This window comes from Lipophrys pholis, assembly GCF_963383615.2.
Source record: "Lipophrys pholis genome assembly, chromosome: 21".
NCBI classification, from domain to species: Eukaryota; Metazoa; Chordata; class Actinopteri; order Blenniiformes; family Blenniidae; genus Lipophrys; species Lipophrys pholis.
The window spans coordinates 9,227,651-9,244,165 of NC_137649.1; the positions used below are offsets into that span (position 1 = coordinate 9,227,651).

General features: G+C 43.7%; 1 protein-coding gene across 6 annotated transcripts in view; it reads right to left on the reverse strand.

Moving 5' to 3' along the window:
- Nucleotides 1-28: 28 nt before the first annotated feature.
- Nucleotides 29-16,515, reverse strand: part of wasf1 (WASP family member 1) — a 64,463-nt gene continuing 47,976 nt past the window's right edge. The window contains exons 6-10 of one of the 6 annotated variants that reach the window (XM_080491027.1): nt 7,783-7,839; nt 6,769-6,932; nt 4,359-4,538; nt 2,379-2,950; nt 29-1,718 (exon numbers count right to left, since the gene is read on the reverse strand). In XM_080491027.1, coding sequence (XP_080347153.1) covers nt 1,561-1,718; nt 2,379-2,950; nt 4,359-4,538; nt 6,769-6,932; nt 7,783-7,839 — 1,131 coding nt within the window. In that variant the 3' untranslated portion in view covers nt 29-1,560. Of the gene's footprint in view, nt 1,719-2,378; nt 2,951-4,358; nt 4,539-6,768; nt 6,933-7,767; nt 7,840-16,515 lie in introns of all 6 variants that reach the window. The other 5 variants (XM_080491026.1, XM_080491028.1, XM_080491030.1 and 2 more) reach the window with 5 other exon arrangements.

The window sequence follows — 16,515 nt, forward strand, 5'->3', positions numbered from 1 at the left end:
CTAACTCAACAAGAAAACCGTAACCTGTAGAGCTGAAACATAACATTAGATTTTTATTAATTCAAGCAAACTGTTACAGTCAACAGTTACATAAGTTACATGGTATACAGTTTTGAACTTTTTTAATGTTTTTTTCTTTCTTTTTTTTTTTTAACCAGGGTCTCTGTCCCTTCTCCTCCTGCCCCCAAACATAGAAACAGCAAATCCATACAAGCGCAGGCAAGTAAGTAGTAACAGCACAATACATTCATGAACTCAACAATAGGTTTCGTACGAACAATAAGGCAAGTAGAAGAAAGAAACGGACAAACAGAAAAGGATGGCAGACATTTTCTTTGAAATGAGCCAAAACAAGGCAGAACATATCCTTCTCTTTTCGCCGTCAGAAGGCAGTATCACGCAGGGGTTTCTTCTCTTGAGCAACAGTTGCTGCTGCCTTGAGGAGCGAGGTAAGGCTTCTCGTTACTGGGCAGGTACACAGTGACGGGGGATCGGAGGGAGAAGCTGCCTTTCACTGACAAGCAGTTTGTACCTGCTCTTGGTCTGATTCTCATCGTCATCGGGTCCGGATTCAGTTCTCCTCAGTTGAGAGACGAAAGGGAACTCAGATGTTTGTCTTCGGCATGAAATCTAACTCCGGAGTCCATTTCTGTGGCTGATAAGTGTGAGAAATAGATAGACGCTGAACATGTTCAAAATCCATGGCTTAGTGTTTCTCTGTGACATCACCGGACGTCAACGTGAGCAGAAGCGACTCCTCTGGACCTGGATAGAGAGAAACGCAATCTCTTGGCATACATTTCCCTGGGGTAAAGGTTAGATGTAAGAGGCTGGATATGCACACAGGTAGCCAGGGCAGCCATATGCTTCCCCCTTCTTCATTGCAACCACACAAAAATCAGCACATGACACAGCAACACAATCTTTTGCTTGTTGTTAATGAAAACGCCAGTCCCGATAACAAAAAAAAAAAAAAAAAGAAGGAAAAAGAAAACCCAGCTGCTGTTCAGACTGTTCATGTGGTGGTCAGTATCGGAAATCACTGGCTTGTTAAAACTGCATCTGATTAGGAAGTAAAATGTAAATAAAAGAAGATATAAAGGAAGCAGCATTCACTCAATGCCATGTTTAACCACCAGGTGGCAAAACTGTTGTAGAACTAAAAGGTAGATGCAACATGCATTTGTTTTTCCTTTTCTATTTTCTTGTGAATTAAACCTTTTTTTTTTTTTCAACATCAACACACAGATAACAAACGAAAACAAGTGGCTCTTCAAAAAAAGTTATTTTCCTGTGTAACGATAGTGAACGTGAGGGGAAATCCAGCAGAAACGAGATCATGTGGTAGTGCAGAAAATAATGAATGCAAAGTAAAAAATAATAAAAATCAAAGTAGACCAATGAGGGCAAAGTGGAGACTCTCCACTGAACACAAACCACAACGAGACAGAGATAACAGCTGGACAGAGGGCGATAACAAGGTTTCTCTTCTCTGACAGTGAGATGTGGAGGGTGGGCCACTTGTTTGTCCCTCTTCTTTCTACCCAACCCTCGGTGCCATCACTCCATCCAGTCCCCTTCGTCAAACTCAGACTCGTCCTCGGAGTCGGAGTACTCCACGGCGATGCGGCGCGACAGGATGGTGGCCACGTCGTTTCCGACCCGCTCGTGTTTAGCCTCCTGCTCTCGCTGCTCCTCCACTTTCCGCAGCTGTATGCCTGCAGGGGGGGGGGGGGACAGAGGAAGACTTTAAGTGTCTGATGATCTAATATCACAGCTCTCGTCCTGCTGGATGATACTTAATGCTTCTCATTTGATACGTCCGTAAGGAATCAAGCCGTGGAGGCTGAGTGCTTCATTCACAAGAGGCCAGAGTCTCGTTCAGGGAAACAACCACTCAATTCCTCAGAGCCGGTTCGCTGGTGTTTTATAATTGAATGATCAGGGTGTAAAATGAGCTACATATGTCTGTATAACTTTACAGAGATGAATCCCCGTCAATGACAATTTTACAGGACTCATCAGATTAATATTTGGGTCAAAGGTATAACAGTATGCGGTTAACTTTAACGTAAGGCAGGAAAATGCAGCAAATGCGGGGAATTTGTGCTTCAAAAAGAACATAAAACAACACTGAGATATATCAATTATGCATCAATTGACTAATCACTTCATCTCTATTCTCAGTATAGTCTTCTGAGCTATGGACCTCCATAAATGTGGAGTATTAATGTGCCAGAAACATTCAGTGTGCAGATGTGACATTAAACAGCCTTCTGAGGAGGTAGAGGCCATAAAACTGCCTCCCCTGAACATGGCCATTAAAAATAATACCTTGCAGATACTGTTGCGAATGCTTCGCGTGAACCTCGGCTCACCTTTTCTGATGGCTTCCAACAGGACGCTGCGTGCGTCGCTGATGGGCGGTAGATTGGCTGGATGGTGCCTCTTGAGCCCCACGTCGTGGACAGTGTGCGGGGTCGGGGAGGCCATGGCTCCTGCTGAGGGGAAGGCCGGCACGGGTGGTGGGCCCGATGGACACGGGGACGAGCTCCGCGCTCCAGGGAGGGGCAGGGGAGGCGGCGGCGGCGGTGGAGGCAGGATGGAGCCGTCTGACTGCGTCCCGGTGCCCATGGACGGGCCCTTGTCCAGGACCTGCTGGAGACGGGCCGGGGACGAGGAGTGGAGGGGCGGCGCCACGGGCGGAGGAGCCGGGTGGAGAACCCCCGGGGCGATTTGAAGGGGAGCAGGGGGAGGCGGGATAGCCGGGGGGTGCTGCTGGACTGGCAGAGGGGGGATAGGGGGAGGGGGAGTGCCTCGCAGCCCTGACGAGGGCAGCGGGGGAGGAGGAGGGGGGAGAGGGGGAGGCGGTGGAGGAGGAGTGTTGGAGTTGAAGCCCGCCGTCCGGGCTGGAGACTGGGGTCTGCTGTCGGAGAAACCTGAGCTGGAGCTGAAGGAGAGAGAGTGTTCTCTTTAGTTCTATGGAACAGTCAGGGATTGTCTTCACACTGCAACACAGTCGGAGGCGCAGCTTTCTTAAGAGCAACAAGCACCTCGAACCTTTCAGTCGTGCATCATGAAGAAATCAGGACCCTTGTTTTAAAATCAGTCGGCAGGGAAAATGGAAAAGTCAGTTTAAACAACTCATTGAGCTAACATTATCTTAATTAACTGGCATGCTACAGCTGATTAAATCTGGAAGCACCCATTGTCTGAAACTCACATGTGCCGTGTGAAAATGGGAAGCTTCGCACCGGGAGCAACTGGAGTGTTGAGTGTTACTGAAGGAGCGCGTGTCGGCACGCAGGCTTATTTTTCCTCAACAAAATCAGATTATTTGTCTTCAATTAAAAGAGTGCAGCCGTGCATCAGAAGCGGCTGCTGGGAGGCAACCCTGTTCAATCTGCATCGCTGTCGGACAAATTCGAGAATAGAGTCGGAGCGATGGTGCCGAGGAGCTTCCAGCTTGAGATACAGTTCGACAAATTAGAGGGCAGGAGACGCTGCGTTCGGCGGGGGAGTGCCGAAGTCCCAGAGCGCCTGGATCTTACTGAAACTCGCACATTAATAGGAGGATCGTAGCAGTGCCGGCTATTAGCTGAAGCAGTGTGGGCAGATACAGCCACTAACCAGGACACTGCATCACAAAGACCGATCGCAATCAATTCTCTTCCTACAGAGAAAATCGCTCTGCGGGCGAGAGACGGAGACGAGGGAGGAGAATGAAGCGTGGAGTAGTTTCTCTTGGCGCACTGGCAACAATATCCGTGCCATTATCTTTATTATGTGCGACAATGGAGAGCTGAAGTGAGGGAATGAGATATAGAATATGATGATTGTAACCTCTCCCCCAAAAGAGCTTAAATCAAGAGAAATAACATAAATGATACAAGAGACCGAGGTTGAGAAATGTTACCGAGAAGGAGGACACATAGACAACTGCAAAAATCAATGTGATATTTCTCTGCTGTTGCCTTAATCATTCCCTATGATCTCTTCATTCCCTCAAGCAGTGACACATGCGGCAAAAAAGTGCAGCAGAGACTCAACCTGTAATGTGCTCAGTGGCCTTAACACACTATTGATTCTGCCCTTCCCCTCTGTTTTTTGTTTTACTTCATCGTTGGTTTACACAATCCCACTACATCCCTTCGCCCGCGCAAGAAAGAAATTGCCTCCCTCTCACACGGAACGGACAGAAAAAAAATAATTGAATGCCATTCACTGTGACCAATTGATGTACATGAGGACAAGGAGAAAAACAAGATGAAGAGAGATTGGCCTGGGATCGAATTTTTATCCCTGTGCGCATAATTCTTGTGCGATTTTTGGAGGCCGTGTCTTGCCTGGTGCCCCACCTGATCACAGAGGGTGGCTTGATCTCTCCCAGCGGGTGCATGGGCGGAGGTGGCGGTGGAGGGTCGTGAGGTCGGGAATACATTCTGTCCCCGGTGCGGTTCAGCAGCTCGTTCATCTGGCTGTAGGGCAGCGCCGCCAGCGAGAAGGGCCCGTCCAAATGCTCCATATACAACGGAGCCCTGAGCACAACAACAGGTTGGTTTTTATCCCGTCTTTATGGCGACGCGACGCTGTTTGAGTTTTTGCTGTGGTTTGGTCACCAGTTGCATTTAAAATGTAAAAAAAAAAAATCTGGTATCCTGGATTAGTCAAGCTTGATGAATGTGGAACATAATGCACCATTCTCAGGCCATATTTTCATTAGATCGTTCACAATCAAGGAATTTACACTCGTAACAATCTGGGTCACAATATTAACCTTCTCTAGGGCAAGTCAAAAATATTTGGTAATTTCCACATTTAACTAAGAAAAATGCATTAATACCAGTCAGAAAATACACGTTGATATTTGTGATTGTCCTTTGCCCCCTTTTGCTTCTGCAAATTATCTCGTTTTTCCTTCAAAATATGAAAAATGTCAGGTGAACGTCACATAAAACTGTGAAAGTATGTTCCTTTCTCAAGAAAACATATTTAATGCATCTATTCTGTCACACTGAGGAAATCCTACTTTACTGCAATTAACACATCGCATTGGGCAACCGCGTACACAAATCTAGTGAAAGATGCATGTCTTTTGGTGGAGCTGAACGGATCGATAGCCCACGACATGTATAAAGCAGTAAAAACAGCTCCTTTGGTAAACTACACAGATATGGTGATTCTAAAGTCTGACGTTTCTTGTGTTTGGCCTGTTTACTCCTCTTTGGTGCGTTCAGACTTCTATCCAACTTCAATCAAACAACCTAAGCTGGCAGACAAACTAAGACCTGTGTGTTTGGTGCACACCAGCATGTGAATCTTTCCCTCCACAAACAGACACTTACACAGCAAACACACCAGAAATTATTATAAAGAAGTGGAATGTGAACACGCCCCCCCAGAAGTGGAAAAGCTTTTGTGGCTTTTGGTGATTCTGAGTTGACTGGGCCAATAATAAGACACCATAATAACCTTTACATTTTCTTTTCATTTGTTTTAGGGAAAGGGTGTATGCATACATTAAGAAAAAGTTGACATTTAATTTAATATCTTTTTACAAAACCGTAACATTTTAACTTTAAAAAGATCATTTTTTAATCATTGAATCTTGATGCAAAATACAGTCAAAACTTTTCACAGATGAGTGTTGACGCAAAGGTTCTACTCTGCAATCCCCAGTAAATAAATTAGTCACAATGGTTGGTTTTTATCCCGAAATCCAGTCAATGTTTGCCAGATTTGCGCCGGTCTCGGGAACTGAGTTATATGTTTGACACCTCCGACGAACAGCATCAAGTCTCCAAAAAACTAATCAGTCAGCTCTTTATCTTTAAGTCACTATAAAGAGCAGATGTACACAACTACTCAAAATAGAATATATTTGAAAAACCTTTTATGTGAAATAGGCAAATCACTCCAATGATTATTTTTAAAAAACCACAGAATCAGTGTAATCATTCAGAAGAGCAGGAGATTAGGGGGCTTAAGGAAGCGCCCATTCTAATAAGCTTCCAAACTTGCTGAAGATTAAACTGTAACAAAATCGTCAGCGATGACAGTTTCTATCACTCCGTGAGTGCGATGTTTTAACACTGACAGAAAGAAAGGCATTTTGGAGCTGTATCACACACCACTTTGTCACCGAGGCTGAAAATATTCTCGCATGTAATGTGAGAAATCACAGCTACTTCACTTTGTAAAGAACCGGAGAGAATCAGTACTAATGACGTCAGATCAATCAGCCGATCATACATACTGTGGCGATTTGTCCAGAACATGAATAAAAATATATTCATAAGCTGGAATCGCAGGACCTTTTTTTTTTTTTTTTTTTTTTTTTTTTTACACGAAATCCATTCTCTTCTCTGTGGGAAAGATTGTAAGTCAGCTATTCAAAGACTTGACAAATCGAAGAAAAAAAAAAAAAAACATTTGCATGAAATTTTTTTCTTATTAGTCACTTAGACTGACAGGAAAATTAGTGAACATGAGTGGCACGGCGACTCTGAGGCACAATAAATGCAATCACAACTGTGAGGGACCTTAATCATCACTGTTGTGGCTGCATTTCCTCAGTGCCCGTGAAGTGTAAATTACACAGAGCCCATCTCTGCGGACTGGGACTACTTTATTTTTTTAAAAAAAATTATTTTTAATTTCTTTAATAGATTTACATGATTACATCCTGCTGACAAATCAGTGCTCCTTCAATCAGCATTTTGAAGCCTGCTGTTATTTTAGCAAATTGAAGTACAAGCCAGCACACACCTGTTGTCGTGATAGCCCGCGGATCCGTTGGCCTCTCGGTGTTTGTCTTCAGGTATGTCCTGAGCAAGCTCCGCCCCCAGCGCCAGCTTCTGCCACTCCTTCTTACGATCGTGGGGCATCCGCGGCACCTTCTCCGATTCGGGCGGACGGTCTATCGCCTTCAGCTTTGTGATGAGGAGGCGACGACAGAGACGATGCAGGGAGGAATGGTTGAGGGGAAGAGCAATAACAGAGAGAGAGGCGGAATATGGTGAGCATCAAGGATGAACCCACAGGAGAAAATTTAAGGATGATGACAGAAAAGGAGGCAAGAGGGAGAGGATATAAGAATTTAGTCGTAGCCTGTTGTCCTCTACAGCAACAGGCACAGTTGAGATATGCAGTCAGATTTCTTAATACAAGGAGAAATGTGAGGAAAGCAACAAGCATTTTTCTTTACGTTCTGTCTTGCTATCTTTCTCTCTCACACACATGCACACGTACGAACAAACACACGACCACACACATAAATCCAAAGTGTAATCATGGATCTAATCTGCCCTTCTGACATTTACAGCCTTTTCTGAAACTGAATGCTGCTCCACACTCGTGATTTAACTTTACACATGCCACATAAACGTCCATATATCAAAGCAGCCCTTGCAGTAATAACATGTCGTCCCCCCACCCCCTCATCTTTACCTCAGTGTTGTGGACTCGTACCTACGTACAAATTGTGTTGAGTTAGCCCTCGTAATAAAGAAATCTCACAGATTCTTTTACAAAGACAAGCTTGGGAGCAGAGAGTGCTCATTAACTGACCAGCTGGAATTAATATATAGGTGAGGAATTTTAATAAAAGATAAAGATATATTGAAAGAGATGCGATCTCGGGTCAGTCATCAGCACTCTCGAGCTCCCAGACTTCAGCATGACTGACTAGTAACACACAGAGGTAAAAGAAACAGAGCCGCACGGCTGCAGGAGCAGAAATCACATACAGTGTTTGAAAATAGTCACCTTATTTTCACATACCTGCCCTGGAAGGTCTAAGTACCTATAGACCTGATCATACATGCGGGGGTCCTGCAACTACAAGAACAAAAACAAAAACCACAAGAGAAGCACCGGGGGTGAGGGGAGGGGGTTCAAAAAAATCAACACGGCACAGGATTGAGCACAACACTGCTGCACACAGTCAACGGGGACAACAGCAGAGTGGGCGGCGAGAGCGAGTGGGACAAAGGGGAAAGAGGGGAAAAGAAAAAGTGCTGTTAAAACACAAAATGACAACGTGCACAGCTCGGGGGACGTCACAATGCAGGTGAGGACGTAGAAACAAACACACACACGCACACACGTGGGTAAGAACAGCATCATCCCAAACAGACAGAAGACTGAGGTAGAAAGGGAAAGATCACACTGGAATGGAAAGGACAGACTACAAAGGTGTGTTTCTGGATGTGGGAAAGACTTTCACACCTACAGCAACAACATCCAGTCAAGAGTGACATGCAAAACAAACACAGACACACGCACACCTACACATCCACTCGTCAACTCAAAATGATAAGACAGTAGGCATCAAAAGAGAGACAACACCTAAGCCTCAAGTTAAATTAAATCCTAAAATAGAAAACATAGAAAACACATTATTTATATCTTTGAGGCAAATATTAATGGGAAAAAAACCTGAATCAGTCTGTGATTTTCTCTTTTTCCGTAATACTGCGTAGATACACAGATAAATACTTTTTTAATCTGATGATCTAATCAAACTAAACAACAACAGCTTCAAAACACACACTCACACACTGGTATGCATGCACACACTTCTAGAATTTCTATGTAGTAATTGTGCAGTAATAAAAAGAACTGAGGTCACAAAATGACTCATAAATAAACTCCATGCACTTCTGTTTGGGTACATACAAGTGAACTATTGTCTGCTGTAGGTCTACACGCAGGAGGTGCTTTGGTGGATTACTATAGTAGCAGGCCTCTGTGTTTGGGATTTATTGTGTTTATCATAGTGAGGGACCCTGTGTGACAGCGTGGTTCACTGCTGTGTTTTAATTATTTCTACAACAATAGGAGAGCTCATTGCTACTGAGGAAAAGCTTTTTTTTCTCTCCAGGCATTGGCAACACAGTCAGGCATTTGTTATTGTTTGTAATCTGAAGTCTATAATTTCTGGGTTTTTTTTAACATTGAATATGTGCAGAATAGTTCAAATCTGAATCCAAGGTACACCATTAACATCGCGGTTACACGATAGGTCAGATAAAACAACGAACAAACTCAAAGAGCATCCCTTCATGTCAGCGTTCAGCCTCTGAGGAGTCAAACATCTACTGCAATACTACATCTCACAGCAGAAATACAATACAGGTTGTTGGGAGTGTGCATTTGTGTGTATGTGGCGGGGTATCGTTTCCTCCCGGTAATATTTCTAGGCAAGGTAAAGAAAAGTGCTCTGAAACACAATTTCCAACCTGCAACACCGGCAGTCTCCATTAAAACCAATACCAATCGATTTCTCTTGTGTCACATAGATCCTTCAGGAGGGGCCTACCCCACTAATTCAATAATCGTATGTGCGCGCGTGCGTGCGTGCGTGCGTGTGTGCGTGCGTGTGTGTGTGTGTGTGTGTGCGCGCGCGCGCGCGCGCCTGTGTTCAAATGAAGCATGCTGGCTGACAGGCTGCTGATTCAACATGGTGTGAGTTGTGGACAAAATCCTCCCTGGTGTGGCTAAATGATGTTGATCCTCTGCATCCACTGCTGCGCCCACAGAGAGCCAGAATGGTGATAAATCCAAATGCTAATGCACATCGATTAGGCTCTGATTCATCATGGCCCATTACCCTTGATGAGGCTTTGGCTAAGGGGAAGCCTCCGCACTAAAACACACATGAAGACGCGCACTGAAGACCTCCTCTGACACGTTTATAAATGTCTGCTGAAACGCCATCTCCCGCACAGTCAAATATTTTAACTTGTGGTCTTCTGCCATTTTTCAAAACAGTGCTGAGCCACTAAAATCCCGAAGCATTTCACCATATAATTTAGAAGATTAGTTCCACTCTGCCGAAATAAACCTCTGACTTCCTAAAAGGTTTGCAGTCCCAGCGTCTTGCTCGAGCAAGCACATTTTCAGAAATGGTGCAAACATAAAAATGAAGACACCCTCAGGTTTGTGCAATATCATCGCTGTGGTATTTATGTTGTAGCGATGGTACAACGAGAAGCTGCGCCGAAGACGTGCGTTCACCAAACATAAAGTACAAGGCCACATACGTGAGTTGGCCACATGTACAACATGAATCAGGTCTTTGTTAAAGAGAAAAGTAAACAAGGGATGGAGGTTGACTGTGTGTGAAGAAGGAAAAGAAAGTGTTATATTGCGCATGTGCGTGTCACAGCTGTTACAAATGTGGCTAATTTCAGCGGCCTGCTTGCCTGCGCCGGGTCGCCATCCTTCATCTGAATGGAGCGGTACGAGCAGAGAGAGTGTGGCTGTGTAAGCACTTGTGTGTTTACGAGCGTGCGTGACAGAGCAGTTATAGATTTATGTTATATACGATATTCTGGTGTGTGTCAGTCTCTCCGGGTGTGTACAGACCTACTCACTCCAGGCACGTACCGTCGGTGTTCATGTTTCAAATGACAGACTCAGCAGAAAAAACAGCTATGTCCCCCCCACCACCCCCCCACCCCGCAGAGGGCCCCGACCACCCGGCCGCTGCCAATAACACACTCCCACCACACAATACATACATTACTGCTGCTGATCTGGTAGTTTGTGCCGCACAAACACACACAGTAACTATCCAAGGCTTTATATGTAATAAATCAATACACATTTAAAAATCTAAATAATAATAATAATTATTATAATTAATATTCTTTGCAGGATGTTGCGTGCAAAGGTTGACACAGTGTCACTTTGTGCATTTGGCTTTTACGCTTTGCCATTTATTTTTGTAAGAACAGAAAGTCGTCACGTAAAAATGAAAAGATCATCAATAAACTAAAAACCAAAATCTAAATTCAGGCCAAAAAGATAAATCTGCTGTTATCTAGAAAAACCATTCGTGCTCATGTGTTTTGCTGCTGGCAGTTGAGCGTTTAAACTTCTGGCTAAAAGGCACAAGTCAAGACTACAAGTGGAGTGCAAAACCACCTCATAGTGATAATTAGTTAATAATAAGTTGGAGTCTGGGTTGGGGGGCTTTCTGTGTTGCATTTGCATGTTCTCCCCATTCATCCAAGGGTACTATTTCCTCCCACAGTCCAAAGACATGCATGTGTGGTTAGCTGATGACCCTTAACTGCCCCTAGCTGTGAATGTTTTGGTATTCTGCCCCTCTGTGTTTGCCCCATGACGGACGACTGGAGACAGTCCAGCGGTGAGTCGTGACCCGAGTCGTGCCTCTCTGTCGATGAGACGCAAATGTCTCCACGCTGTTGTTGACATTTCGAAGTTCTGCGTCGAGGCAGTACAGTGTGTGCTGCTGAGTAATTTACCACCATGACATGTGATTAAAGCATTTGCAATTTGATTTAAATGTGATTTGCTAGAAATAGAAATAGAACTGTTTCCAAACAAACTGCGTTTTATTTGGTGTGTGTATACGGAACAGAGCAGTCTAATCATAGCCCTTGCAGTCTGTGTCACTTTGGCACGTTTTTTGACCATAGATCAGGCTTTGGTTAGCTGGAACTAGAGGACCCTGAGGTATAGAAGACTCTGAGGTATACTGTAAAAGAGGGATGGATAAACCCCATAAGCTGAATCCCAAAGTGAATGAGCTTCTTTGCCGTTTTATATCAAACCTTACAATTTCTCCAATTGACTCGCGCGTTTCAGTGACTGAAAGCTGGTGAACATGCACAGCTTTGGTAGTGATTGTTGTTAAAACGTGCTCTCTTTGTGAGAAAATACGACAATCTTCCTCCCATTTCCAGTATCGGTGAACAAAAGCTTTTCAAGGACTCTGTGGCTTTCACTCTTCAAGTACATCTGGGATGCGGGTGTGTACTGGAGGGTTGTTAGTAACACGCTGGGAGTGGGTAGTTCATTTGCCCAGAGCAAACCAGACGGGGGTGAGGAGTGTGTGGGATGGGAATACAAGAGAGGGCTGCAGGCTGCTGTGTGGTGAGCAGATGCTCTAGTGGTGGGGGGGGGGGGAGTGAGAGCTGGTGAAGGAGAGGAGAAGAGAGAGAAGTTCTTACCTGTGGGGAATTAAAGAAGGGAGAAGGGGTTTCAGAGAGGACTCTTAAAAGGCTCTTGGGGCACACAAGATAAGGTATTTCCAGCTGCACGGAGTTAGATCGGGATTCAGGAAAGAGTGTGAAGCACAGGTTGAGAGGGATGGACACAGAAGCAAAGAGGACCTGCAGAAGAATTTCTACTTTTTTCTTAATCTTAACAATATTACACTTTTTTTTTTTTCCCCAAGTTTACATCAAAACTAAAAATTGTTTTAATTGACTCAAAAACCGAGACCCTTGCATTGGATTTGCAACAAGGACAGTAGGTCGAGACGACCTGTAATAAGCAGAGGAAGTGCGCAGATGTTGCATCCTGTGCTCATGCGAGAACATCTGGACCATTATACCACCCACATCTACAGTAGTTTAATAGGTTCCTAGATCACTGAGCCAGTCCGGTGAAAAATAAACAAAACATCCAAATAGTGCAGGTATTCTACCATCTATGAGAGAGTGACTAATATAGCATGTCTGCCCAGTTACTGTGCACAGTTCAAACCTTCAGGGATTTTATCGTAATCTCATAGCTGTGCAGCTGCCTCAGGGTTTGGCAATAAGCTATCCAGTCATAAATGCAGGAGAACATGTTCAAGTGTCTTATCGGTGAATACACTGTATTTCTCGGCACATAGAAACTGCTGCTTTAATTAACTTTCTACACACATTTCAAGGCAACTCGGGTAAAAAGGTGCATTTTAATGCAAAAAAAGAAAGAAAATCATACTCATTAGAGGTACTTTCCATTATGAAATGCCATCACTTGAGCTGTCTGGTACAAGATGCAGTAAGAGAACTGTGAACTCGGCAGCTTCAAATCATCAACATGCACGTTATGTTTCAGGAGGAAATTTGTGTTTTAAACGCGATGACACTGCACTTTACAAATGACAGTTGAGACCACCGGTTTCAAAGTGTCAAGATGTAAGGTCATCGTTCAATAAGAACATAATTCCTCCACTTGTGCCTGACACAATGTCTGAGGAAGGCGTTGAAAATGTTGGCGAAGCTGTATGAACATTTGACACCTAAGACCTTCACTACTAAATATGTTTAATAGAACCACCACATGCGACTCGTCCAAAGTGTATTAATTTACGGCACTATTGTGCAGCTGTCCTGCACGTTCTGGTCCCATTCTCATCATACCCGAATGAGTCAATACCTGGGCTTTTACAGTCTTGATGGAATGTGAGCTTTTCTTGGGAGCAACAATCGCACAATGTGTTGTTAATGGAAGAATTCAAATCTAAAGTCATTCACTGGTTGAGCCTCTCACTTGATTCCCTCCGTCTCTCTCTCTGCTGCCTGTGAACAAGAATGACTTTGCCTCATTTTCCCAGCCTACTGCCACCGTATTCTTATGTTTTAGAGTCATGTGACATGAGCTGGGCTGAAAAAGGTTTATAATTGATTATAATTAGAGAATAGAAGTTGATTTCTCCTCCATGCTTAGTTTAGAGTGGTTCAATTGTGTGGATTTAGATTTAAAATCAGAACCTACTCTTACAGCCGTACTGTGAGATTTGAGGTTTTAGTACTTCACTAAGTGCAGATCCTCTCATTTAGCACAGGCTTTCTGTGTGTTTGAAGGATTTTGGCAACATATGCTGATGTGCAGCACCATGCCTTCGTCCATCTGGCTCTCAGGACTCCACACTGTCTGTAGTTTTCCTCGACCTTTGATGACTTTGGAACTTTTGGTACTCTGTTCATTGCCTAGATTTGGACATTAAAACTTATTCATCAGTTTAATGAGAAGGAATCTGCTCGGTTTGGATTTATTCAGACGCGCATGGCTCTGTGACTTTATTCTAGCGTCGTCACCTGAACTGCAGTTTTAATCAGTCATCTCTCAGCCGTCCATTAAAAATTATTATAATGCTTATTGTGGGTGGCAGAGTGGTTCAGAGTTCAGCTTGAGTTTGCGTTAGGGGACCTTTTTGAGTAGAATTTGCGGATTGTCATTTGCAAGTGTGGCTTTTGTTCAGAGATTCCAGTCCAGAAAACCTTTGAGACTAACTGGTAAGTCTAAATTGCTAATGGTGTGAATGTGAATGCGTGAGTTTGTCCTGCGATGGACTGGAGACTGTCCAGGGCCTAACCTGCCTTTGCCTATAGTCACCCTGAATTCATCCATCCATCCATCTTCTATACAACTTCATCCTTCTCAAGGTTGTGGAGCCAATCCCAGCGAACTATAGGCGAAGGCAGAGTACACCCTGGACAGGTCAGCAGGTCAGCAGGTCATCACAGAGAGAAAGAAAACCACACACACACTCACATTCACACCGAGGGGCCCCAATTAACCTCACATGCCGGTTTTTGAAATATGGGAGGAAACCAGAGTACCCAGTAGGAAACCTACGCAGTAATATTGATGGATGGACCCTACTTGTAAGGTGTGCCATGCTCAGCATCTTCACTTGGTAAGGGAGGCTTTCGAAAACTCCTCTCAGCCCCCCACTAATTTGCATCACTAGTATCAGCATCTCGCTCCTAAAAAAACATTGTTCTTGAGTACGTCATGTGTGTTTTTGTTCTCTTCTTGTTAATACAGCTGGTGTCTTTTCATGCAAACTTGTTACTCCAAGTACTCCATAAAGATTGTGCTCGACAAATATAAATACTTCCAAAGACAGAAAGTGCAATTTCAATTTCCATGCACACTCGCAGACAAATCTTCACACACACAAGAAGATTATATCCCCCCGAGCACATGGAGCGTGGACATTAATTATCCACTGCCAAACTGTAATTTAGGCACTTGTAGTCTTTTCATGCTTTAGTCAGATGGGATTTCTTCATGAAGCGCTTAGAACAATGTGAGAAAAAGTTCTTATGTTTCTTCCATCAAAGCATTTGCGTGCTTCAGTTGGCACCCACAGCCTTTAATGAGAACTGGCGGCAGCGCTGCTTTTAAGGACAATTTTTGAATATTTATTCCTGCGACTGCATTAAACAGGAGAAATAGCCTCAAATTGAAATGTCACTAAATTCCATTAGGGATGCCTATGAGTGCTATAATGAGACAAGACTAAGAGAAGACGAGCCAAAGGAGGGTTCTCCACAGAGAATTCAGACGCTGTAGACAGACGTTGATGCAGTGTGGAGTCGAACACTGATCTCAAAAAGAGGCGGAGAAGCTTTATTTCTCTCGCCCCTTTTTTTCCCGGCAGCGTTACCCATCCATCCGTTTCCTTCGCAGTGTCAGAGACTTTCTTCTTGATGTTTCCTTCTCCTCTGACCTGCTCGGCACATAGTCGACTGCTAATCCACCGAGGCCGAGGCTAACTAATGAGATTAGACCACTGCAGATTTCCTCTCGCCTCTCTTTGCTTTTCATTTATCGGCTATCTGGCTCTGCCGTTGAGCAGCTCAGTGTTAAATGAGCTTTTAGTCTATTACTAAACCAACAGTGACGTGACTCAGTAAGACAATGGCTGGTGACTCGATTGAAGGAAGTGGGTGAAAACATTCCGTCATTCCACTTTTGGTGAAAACTACATTCCCTGGTTTGATTTTGGACTTGAGCAAATCACTTTTCTTTGCAGTATCAAGCAGACATTTTAGTTTTAAACACTTTTCCTGCGATAAGGTTTTATATTGTTTCACAAAAGAGTAAAACTCCTACACATTTGCTGTTTCTGTGCTTCAATAATTTCTTTCACTCGTCTTAACAATTTCATTCAGGTTATTCACAGCCTGTGATACCGAGTGTTGACAATTTAGATTCAAGGTTGTTGCTTAGCCGAATGCAGCTGGAGCGATATCGAGTGAAACTGATTAAAACGTGTCTTTAAGGTTTGATATTGTTTTCATGAATGACCAAGATGTCGATGCGTCTTTCAGACTGTGGATACTCTATATTTATAGGCAATAAAGCTGCATGAATACATGTGCATTATCGTTATTATTGGATGTTCACTGGAAGGCAAACAGGCAGGTACACCGGATTCAAGGACGATGCCTTTAGGAACGCTTCAAAACAGTCAGAAAAGCGAACGCTCACTGAAAACAAAACTGATCTGTATTTATGAAACATGTGCTTCTGCACATGAACTATTTATTCGAGTCTGTTTTTGTTTGTATGTTCTTCATGGTTAATTCAGTGTTTTCTTTCCTTTAATCTTTTGTTTTAATCTTTTAGAGGAGGCAGTGGAGTTGTTCTTGCTTTGTGAGTATTAAGCTCTGTTGTTTAGCAGATTCACTGATAGTGAATCCGGTAAAAACATAAATCTGTTGCTCCAAATGCACGTCCTGGATTGTATTTCATCTTTTCAACAACACACTCCCATCAACAAGTCTTGTTAAAACACTTGTTTCTTAGAATGCACATATTGTGATTTCGCAGTTCAAAAATAGTCCAGTACTTTCCACAGTATTAGGAAAAAGTAGAGAGGTTGAATGAGGTCCGTCTCAGGTCACTACGACAGTATCACGTTTGTAAAATGCACAGCTCTGCTGCTCATCCCTCAAATGCATGTTACTTACA